General features: G+C 52.8%; 1 protein-coding gene across 15 annotated transcripts in view; it reads right to left on the bottom strand.

The window, feature by feature from the left end:
- Positions 1 to 527: 527 nt before the first annotated feature.
- ST3GAL3 (ST3 beta-galactoside alpha-2,3-sialyltransferase 3) overlaps positions 528 to 9770 on the bottom strand; it is a 176061-nt gene continuing 166818 nt past the window's right edge. For all 15 annotated transcript variants that reach the window (XM_051797235.1, XM_051797216.1, XM_051797281.1 and 12 more), the window contains one exon: positions 528 to 4434. In XM_051797235.1, the coding sequence (XP_051653195.1) occupies positions 4345 to 4434 (90 nt within the window). In that variant the 3' untranslated portion in view covers positions 528 to 4344. The remainder of the gene's footprint in view (positions 4435 to 9770) is intronic.

Below are 9770 nucleotides of genomic sequence, written 5' to 3'. Positions count from 1 at the left end.
CCAGGGTTTGCTGCAGGGGTTGTGCTCCTCCTGCTGGGACTTGGCAGGTGTCAGAGCTGGTCACAGCCTTGGCCCCTGGCTTCCGAAACTGCTTCCTTCCTGGACACTGCGGTGAGAAGGTCACTTGGCTGGACACCTGCCTTTGTCAGGGCCACACCCAGCCCAACTGCTGCTGTGACCCTTGGCAGGAAGTCACCCTGCTGGCAGGGAGTCCCCAAGAGAGCAGGCAGAGTCCCAGACAGCCTGTCCCAGGCAGGACAAGCTCCGACGCCTGTGCCTTCCAACATGAAATGAACCCAAACAGCGAGGCCCGCTCCCACCCCTCAGGTCACCTGCAAGGAGGAGCAGAGCCCTCTCCTGTCCCCAGCACCAGGCCAGTGGCATTGACCAGCTGCAGCTCCCAGCAGCTGGATTCCTGTGCTGGAGGAGACAGCAGTGGAACCAGGCTGGGGACAGGCCGAGCAGGGGAATCCCTCTGCCTCCCATAAAAAAGGCCCAGGGCAGTAGAAGAAAGAGGCCAGCCAAGCTTGTTTGATAGCTTTATTGCTTCTGTGATATGACTGAATTGACGTGACATAAGCCGGCTTGGAGGAGCCTGCAAGACTCTTGCCCTCCCTGCCTAGAGGGGAAATTAAAAAAAAAATGCAGAAACTAAAACTAATTTTAAAAACTCATTGAGTTCTTGCATCTCAGCTTGGTACAGTACCGGCAAACGCACTGGCCTTTGCGAGTCCCCGTGCAGGCTGTGAGAGGAGCCAGAGCCCAGAGGAGCTGGGTAGTGGCCCCCAAAGGGTGTCCTGCACTGAAGGACACGTCTCTAATACTGCGAGTGACGCACACTCGGACCAACGGCACTGGTGGTGCCGGTGGAGCTCGGCGTGGTGGCCACCTCCCTGCCAGGCACTCTGGAAGCCCTTGCCCGTGTCCAGTGCTGCCCATATCCAGCCTGACTGCTCCCGTTTGACACAGATGGCCCTGTCCTGACACTCTCCCCCACTACCAGCAGTGCCCACACTGAGGGGTAGCACAGCATGGCCAGGCAGGGCCTCCCCACTGCTCCCTCCGAGGAAAGGAGATCCTGGAAGCCCAGAGACACTGGGCTGAGAAATGTTGGATTGGATCCCACTGTTGCCTTGTGCTCCCTGGCCACGGTGCTTCCCTTTGGCACGTGTGAGCTTGAGGACATGGCACAGCCAGCCCTAACGGGGCGAACTGGTGGCAGGAGCCTGACGCCAGGGTGGTGGGCACTGCGTAGGGCTGTACCCCACAAATACACCAGCAGCCTGTGCTCATGGTGTGGTCAGTGCAGCACTAGCAGCTCTCTGGCAGGCCCCTCCCCTGGAGCAGCATGTGTTGGCTGCCCTGCAGCTCCCCAGATCTGCCCTCCACACTGGTCAGAGTGAAACCCGCTGTGGGCGCTGGCTCCCGACCTCCTGCGTGTCCCTGGGCAGGCTCCCCGCCACCCGAGCGGCCTTTCTGCACTGCAGCGCATCGGAGGCACCAGGCAACCCCGCTCTATATTTAGGCTGTGGAGAATTCCCCTGGGCTCTCCCTTCCGATCTGACAAGGTGAGTCACTGCAAGGGAGAGGCCAAGACTCACATCCGTCCCACTGACCGTGCTCTGACCCGCGTGCACCGCTCCGAGCTGGCAGGACTGCAGCGTCTCAGAGAACGGGAGGTGGCTGCAGGTGCACACAGGGAGGCAGCCAAAGGAACAGCATCCAGCAGTGAAACCCAGTGCTGCACGCTGCTCCGTCACCCAGCCAGGGGGCTGCTCCGTGGTGTCAGCGAGCTAGAGGGGAGCCTTGGCCCCCAAACACTCTTTCCTTCTACTTGCAGGTGGTCCTGAGCCACCACAGTCACCCTGGGCCATGAATTCATCTAGTCAGCCTAGGCATTTCTGCCAGGAGACTCCCACCAAGGTGGAAGGAAGGGCTTGAGTCATCTCCCTGGTCTGTAGGGTCAAATTCCCATCAGGACCTGTCCCTGGTCGTGGTGGAAAGCTGGGGTGACAGGAAGGCTGAGCAGTAGGTGTCAGCGCTTCCCAAACCACAACCTCAGCCAGGTCCAGCCCAAGCATCCCCACTGCCAGCATGACTGGGACTCTACAGATGACAGTCCTGGGTCTAGGATGACACACAGAAACTGCAAAGAGAGTGTCACCAGGTGAGAGCCAGGGAAATCCTGTCCCCTGGGCTCCTTGAGAAGGAAAAAGAAATTGGGGGAGACTTCAAAGGAGTATCTGCCACAGCATATGCTCAAAAACCTGCTGGAAACCTCACAGAGTATCCTGGTGGGAGGAATGTCCCTGGGGGAGCAGGGACTGCCTGTTTGGGAGGCCAGAGGGATGGAAAGGGATATGGGAACAGGAGAATGCCAGAAGAGACACAATCCTTGACGTGCTCCCAGATGATAAGGCAAGCAGCAGCCACAACCAGAAGCTGGACAGGACTTGCCCCTGAGTAAACTCCTTGGCTACAGGCGCACCATGCAGGAGAGGTTCCTGAGGGACGCATCCCACACTGGTCTATAAGCAGCACTCAGCCCCATGTCCTGAGAGCTGCCTCTGCCTGCAGCCTGGTCTCAAACCATTCCGTACAGTTTGCTCCTCTGCCCCACACCTGGGTCACTGCCTGCCCTTCCTGCCCACCCCCTTGAGGGTCTCAGCTCCAAAATCACAGCCCCCCACAAGTCAGCGGGGGAAGAGGCAGCCCAGGGGAGCCACGCAAGCCCTGCTCTCAGCATCCCTTGTCCACGCTGGGGCCACGCTCTCCCTTCAGCTCAGAGTAAGACAGACTGCAATCCTTGGGCTACATCAGACGCACTGCCAGGACCATGAGCCCAACCTGCATCCCTTCGGGATCCCCCTCCACTGACCTCAGCACTGGCTGGCTGCATGCTGGTGCCTGGACACCCAGGTACTTGGACAGTCCCTGTGGGTGCAGCCCAGCCTGCTCCAGGCCAGGAGAGCACGGGAGCCGATTTCCACCATTCCCTTGGTGATCCCCCTTCTGCCCGTGCCCTCCCAGCGGAGGAGACCACCCTGCTGTCCTCACACTTGGCCACGTTGCTCAGTTTATTCCAGCTCCTCTGAAATACTTATACAAATCAAATGTGCAAATACTGCATCTTGGGACCAAGGAAGGATGTGCTCCTGAGAGCAGGAGGAGCAGCAGTGCTAGAGCAGCACGGGAGGAGTTTGGAAATGGCGTGAGCAGGGGCCGAGCGGAGGGTGAGGGCTCCCATGAGGATCCATCATTACTGAGGTCACATGTTGCTTAAACAGGGAACGTGATCGAGTCTGGAACATAAAGCAAACATCTTCAGCGGTCTGCTCTCAAAATGTAAAGCTTGAGATCTCCGCTCAAGATATGACCTCCTTCCAAAGAACAAATTACTCCCCTCCCACACAAAACCAAAGCAAGATGCTGTCCAGAAACAGGGACACCAACGTGCACGGACTCCAGGGCGGCCCTGCACAGCAGGCACAAACCAAGAGGCCTGACAGCCTTGAGCACAATGAGGCAGGCTCCTCCACACCGTGACAGGCAGGAAGGTGGGGAGGGTCTGCGGGAGGTGGAGAAAGCCATCAGGTCCCCCCTCCACCTCGGGGTCAGGGCAGAGGCAGAGCAAATGGCCATGAAAAACACAGCCAAGTCGATGGCTGCTGCTGCTGTTGCCGCCTCTGTGGAGGAAGCAAGGAAAAACACAGAAAAACAAACCCATGCTCATCTCCATTCAGAAGCTCCAAGTGGAGAATGAGAGGAAGCCATTATTCTCCCTTTGAATTATAGCAGCACCAACAACACCAAAGTTTTGGATGGATTTGTTTTCCTGGGGAAAGGTCTGAGGCTGGTGACAACGCAGATGGAGCATGAAGAGGCCGGGCCTTTTGCAGGGCTGTGAACAAGCAGGCTTTGCCTTGTACCTTGGTATTTCTAGTATGCTTCCAGCAGTCTTTTAAAAAATAATACTTTGTACATTCAGGCATTGCTGCCTTGGGGCAGCATCACCTCCCATTTGGCACAAATCATTTTATTCACAAATCTTTCTTCTCTCTCCTGAGTCTTTCCTGTCTAATTCAGGATGCAGAAGATCTGTCTGCAATGCAGAGTTCAAGAACTGTCTACTCAGTCCCTTGCCCACCTCCTGCCAGCTCTAGGCCTGGAGGTGGCAGGTGCAACCCTCGTGCAGACTGGCAATGCAAGAGGGTCTTCCCAGAGCACCTGGGCATCTCTGTGTGTCTTCAGTGAGGTGGGATTCTTGCAGGGGGCTGCCAGTGCCTGCTCCCAGAGCTGCAGCGTGTCTTCATCTCCTCCCTTGGAGGCAGTGGCTGCAGCCACTCAAATCCCACTGGTTAGGTCAGTGATGACTCGGGCTTTCACCAGCTTCCTCAGAAACTCCTTCTCCCGCTGGATGTTGTGCGTCCAAGACTGGAAGAAAATGGGAGAGACAGAAGGTCAGCAACTACCCTGGCCAACATGCTCCTGTCCCTCAGGTTATGGGAGACTCATCTGGGCCAAGGCAGTGGCTTCTGCCAAGGAAAAAGACCCTGCTGCAGACCAGAAGAGCTCCTGCAGACCAAGGGACTTCCCTTATCTAAAGCTGATACACTTGCAGGGTCAGACCTGTGTAGCTAAGGTAGAAGGTCTCCCCATGGGCTAGGTGAAGTTTTTTTTGGCATGGTGAGATCTAGGCAATCCAGGTCCCTTGGGGAGATGTAGCTGGTTACAGTGCCCTCCCAAGCTATCTTACACATGAGTCCAATAGTGCAGTACTGATGCTGGTGTATGCTGGGCAACAGAGCTGGCAGAGAACATGGTGGCAGGACATGTTGTGCCCGTCACATACAGCTCCCTGCCAAGGGAGGTCTCTGGGAATGCATGGTGGTGCATGCAGCTGAAAAGCCCTAGGACCAGCCCCATTAAATCTGGCTTTTGCCTCTGCTGGCCCTGTCATGAAGAAATCACATGCTAAATGTTACACTAATACAATACCAAGGGTGAAATGGCCACATCTCCCAGCAGGGACTTCAAAGCAGTGACTGCTATGGGTGGTGTCAGCCCACCCAGATGTGTTCCCTGCAGCAGGTTTTAGCAGGGACCACAGCATCTGCCATCACTCCCCAGCACCGGTACTATTGAAGCACTTAATGACAGCAGTAAGTGGTTTGTCTCCTCGTGGAGACAAAGGAAGAACAGGGAAAAGCAACTTTCCCCTAAATCTCCCAACAGGACAAGAATCCCACTAAATGATTCCAGGGCTCCAGCACAGTGCTCTGGTCAGCAGCTAACCTGAGCTCTAAATACGATCTGGACTGTGACAAAATCACTCTTCAGGAGCCTCTCTGAAATGGCCTCAAACCAACAAAGCACCAGTCCCATGAGCCCACTGAGGGCACTCTGCCACAGCTATTGAAATCCAGTTTACCCACTGCAGAATTGTGGGCACCTGCCTGCAAAGCACTGGTTGTACACATCATGCACAACGTGCATGTGGCTCTCCTGTCATCTGCTGCTTGTCCTGCCCTGTCCTGTCTGGGACAGGCAGATCTCAGCCATGGCTCCTGCGTGGCACTGACAGCCTCAGTCATGGTGTGCATGCAGGGGTTGCCAAGAGGTCCAAGGGACTGAAGGTCCCTATCTAGATCTTCAGCACATTTTGGAAATACCTCTCTTGCTGCTACTGTGCGTCTAAAAACCACTTCCATCCCCTCAGTGCACAGCAATGATGACAGTCACAGCTGCTAAAGAAAGCTCAGGCAGGTGTTACCTTGTAACCTGTGTTCAAAAGTCTTTGACTTCCTCTGCTTCCAGTGACACTGTTACCTGAACCCTCCAAAGGGTACAGTAGTACAGGACCACACCAGTAAACTGTGTTGGTGCTTTTTGGGACTCTGTAAATGTGGAAGATCCCATCCCTAAACTGAGAAGATGCTGCCTAGAAACAACTCAGCGCTTCTGCTAACATAAAAGCAGAGTGAAATCTGGCACTGAGAAGTAAAGTGGCTTGTAAAAGGAAAAAAGCATCATTTCCAGAAAGCAGCACTGGGAATGATGGTGGTACAGAGCAGAGAGAGCTGGGAGAGCAGGGCTGAGCGTGGCTGTCACTTGGAGCCAGAGACCCAGGAACCTCCAGTGTGCTGGAAACAGTCCCATATGTGGAATGTCAGCTGGGGGTTCAGGGTTTGGCCCCTGCCACGCACCAGTGTCTCTTCTGCCAACACAGCCCCTTGCTAGGAAGGCTCAGCACCAGCAGAGGCAGCCGAGGGTGCGGGTGTGCTCCTGCCAACAGGCAGCCAGCAGCTGTCATGCTGGGACACCAGGTCTCAATGCATTCACTTACATCTGGCTGGGCCTGTCGTTCAAACCTGCCTGGAGCACCAGGAGCCTGATGCGCCTGATACGTCATAGCACAATCTGAGCCCTCCTTCACGCCTTTCAGCCTCATCAGACAGTATGAGAAGCCACCCGGTTTTGGCCAGGACAAGCTGCTTGTGTTCCTTGTGCAGACGGGAACTGGGGAAGCAGCCACTTCTAGGCAAACTCAAACCACCACCTAAAACGTCACCTCAAGCCACGTGCAAGTGCCTTATCTGATGGCAAGAGGAAATCTGCTTTGTGAAAAGTACAAGTGGAGTAGGAATTTAAGTACAGGAGGTGGATAATAAAACTTTGGTGATACAATTGCAGTCTCTCTACGGCTAGGTCTGGCTCCAGCACTGACTGCAAAACTGCTGGCAAGACCTACCGGCCTCTAGTTGTTCAGCATCCAGCCTGCTCTATACCCTGGCCACTGCCACTAACTCCTTGTTCCAAGAAGTCACATGAAAGGGAATTCAGCCTCCCACCTGAACCATGGATCTTACTGATGTCTGCATCAGTACTCTCAAATGTTCTGTGGTTCATGTAAGCCCACAGAGAAAGAGGTTCCCTGGTGAGGACAAGCTTTCATCCCTCCCGAAGAGCAGCATCAGGGCACTCAGTGCAGTGCTGCTCCCCCCTTGTCCAACAGCAATGCAGGCAGGAGGGATGAGGCATGTCTTCAACACCAGCTCCGGTTACTGATTACAGGAGAGGGACTCGCTCACCCCACTGACAGACAGAGCTAATCAGGCAAAGGAAGCTGCATTCCAGCACCAGCAGTGGCAGTGGGGAGAAGAGCCAGAGCAGTTTTCTCAAAACCGGCAGACAGACAAGCACCTTGGTCCCATTGCCCCAGCAGGAAAAGGCAACAAAATACCCCCTAAAATCTAGCAGCTTTCAGGGTGTATACACTCTAAATATCACCCTGGGTAGCACACACCACTAGCAGAAAACTCCAGCTCTTCCCTTGTCAATCTGAACCTCCAAGACAGTGATGGAGCAGCCTTTCACTGCCACCTTCTTCTTGTCCCTGCACATCACCACTACTGCTGCTCCTGCAACCTGGCAGACTGGCCCTGCCCTCTCCTTCCTCTGCTGCTCGCATCCGGTGCAGCTTCCACTTGTGCAAACAAACAGGCTGCTTGCCTGAGCTCACAGCAGGAACACCACAGGAGGCTCCAGAACCCTTCTTGTTCTCTGGGGATCACGCTAGGATTTCCTGTGCTATGGGTCTCCCTCTGAGTAGTGGATGTTTGCTCTTTCCAGTGGAGAGAGAAGCAGCAGGAGGAGAGTTACTCTGCAAGCACATGCACTGTTCTGGCTGTTCATCCCAGGGAGGTGGCAGTGGGTCTGAGCGCTTGGTCACAGTTATTAGGTGAAAATTTATCATCAGTTAAAGCCACCTTTCAGCATTATGCAAATGCAGCAGCCCCAAACCACCTGTCCTTTTTATCTTTACAATTCCACAAGGAAGCACGAAACATCATCTGCTGCTTGAAGAGAAGCCAAGTAGAATATTTTAAGACTAAGAAAACGTTTCAGAGACCAACCCAGGAGGAAGGTAAGCTCCCCGTCTGTAATCAATTACAATCGGGGAATGCCTCAGCTTCAGACCACATTAGTCTTATCAAGCGTGCTGCAATTAAAACACAGGAAGGCTAAATTAGAGAGAGTGAAGTCAATGAGGAATGAATTAGCAAAAAACAGCAAGTTGTAAAGCAGGAGGTTTCTCAGTTGTTACATCCTCCGTGTTTCTGCAAGTCAGCAGCACTTCTCCCTGAAAACCTGCACAGAAACCAAAGCAGCAGCAAGAACTGCTACTTCACTGGTAACAGCTGGTTTCCAGTCTCCACCAGTGCTAACTTATCTTTGTCTTTAACCTTTACTGCCTTGTCTCTAGAGCTGCTTAATTTTCACGATTCTTCCTCACCCACACCCTTGCTCTGGTCCCAACATGGTCACCACACACACCAGGTGTTTTATGGCCACCCTCGAGCTGCAGTTTCACCTCCCAGTGCACCTCCCGTGACACCAGTGCCTGCCTCGTTCAGCTCCTGTTTCCCCCTTCTCTCCCAGTCCATCACCTGGACGTGGCTGCAACCACAGGCTGCCCCGTCCCGCCTGCACCCCCTTGGGAGTCACATCCACTGAAACCAAAGGGTGGCTGGGCACCCTTACCTTCCCACCTTCAGGAGATTTACTCACAGCTCCTTTATGCCCGGTCATTCTTACACCAACTTTTAAGTTTCAGACAGCTCTTTTAGCTCATGCTTATTCTTGAAACCTACACAGAGAGAAACTGTATCTCTTCTCTGTCTTCATTTTACCAAGTTAAACAACCCATGTCTTCCCCCTACCAAAACAGGCTGTTCATTTACCCTATGAAAACTGGAAATTTCCCAGAAGTGCAATAGCTGCCCTTGTCCCTATTTACCCCAAATTTACTTCTCGTGAACCAGAAAAAAGGCCTCTGCTTCATGCAGAGGCAATTCCCTCTCTCTACAAGAAGTTCTTTCCTCTAGTCTTTCCAGAGCTGCATTTGTCTTTTTTTCACAGTAACAGTCTGGCAGCCTGAATTATCCTGTGATTCATTTGTACCTACCTAAGCACTTTCCTCCTCTGCCACTGCCAAATGATGTTATCCCAGCTTAGAGTCAAAATGTGTGTTATTGCCCCAAACAGTAGGACCTTCCATTCATACTCTTAGGTTTCATGCCACTCAGTTTACTCCTGTTCTCAAGGTGCTCATGGTCTTCCTGGATGGTATTTTGATCCTCCCTTGTACTGACCACACCTGGTTTTGTCTCGTCACAAATTCCACTTGCACACCATTGCTTTCTGTGCCAAAAATCATTAAAGCAAACACTAAACATGACTTCCTGTGGAGGAACTCCCAGCTGTCCATTCAGTGCTGCTTTTTGTGTTCTCTTTTAGAGAGACTATTCACATACAGGTGTTGCACCAAACTGTGGCTTCTGAAGCTTAATAATATCTCACACAGCACAGTATCACACGCTTAACTTAACTTCTGACAGACTGGGCTATCACACTTCCTCTGTCTCAAGAATGATTTTTTTTTTTAATCAAATAAAGATATTAAATTAGTTTTTGTAACCTGCCTTTGGTAAATCCATGTTGTGTTTGCTTTCAAGATTTAATTATTCTTTCATTTAAACTCCGCTCTGAAGTTCTGAATAGTACCTCTGAGGTTAGATTAAGAGGTCTGAATCTGACAGGATTATTTTCCCTTGCTCCCATCCCCCCCCCAAAAAAAGAAGGGAAAAAGAAGTATTATGTCCACTACAAGCTAATCCTGTGGAACCATGTGTAACCTGATAGATTTATTGGGGACCTTTTCCTCTGGACTTGCAGCCTAATTGGTTCAAAGTGGAGCAGAGATCTCT

This window comes from Manacus candei, unplaced genomic scaffold, assembly GCF_025592945.1.
Source record: "Manacus candei isolate 608988 ecotype Guabito, Panama unplaced genomic scaffold, ASM2559294v1 h1tg000005l, whole genome shotgun sequence".
In the NCBI taxonomy this organism is placed as follows: Eukaryota; Metazoa; Chordata; class Aves; order Passeriformes; family Pipridae; genus Manacus; species Manacus candei.
The sequence above is the reverse complement of the archived record's forward strand: the minus strand, read 5'-3'. Positions and strand labels throughout refer to the sequence as shown.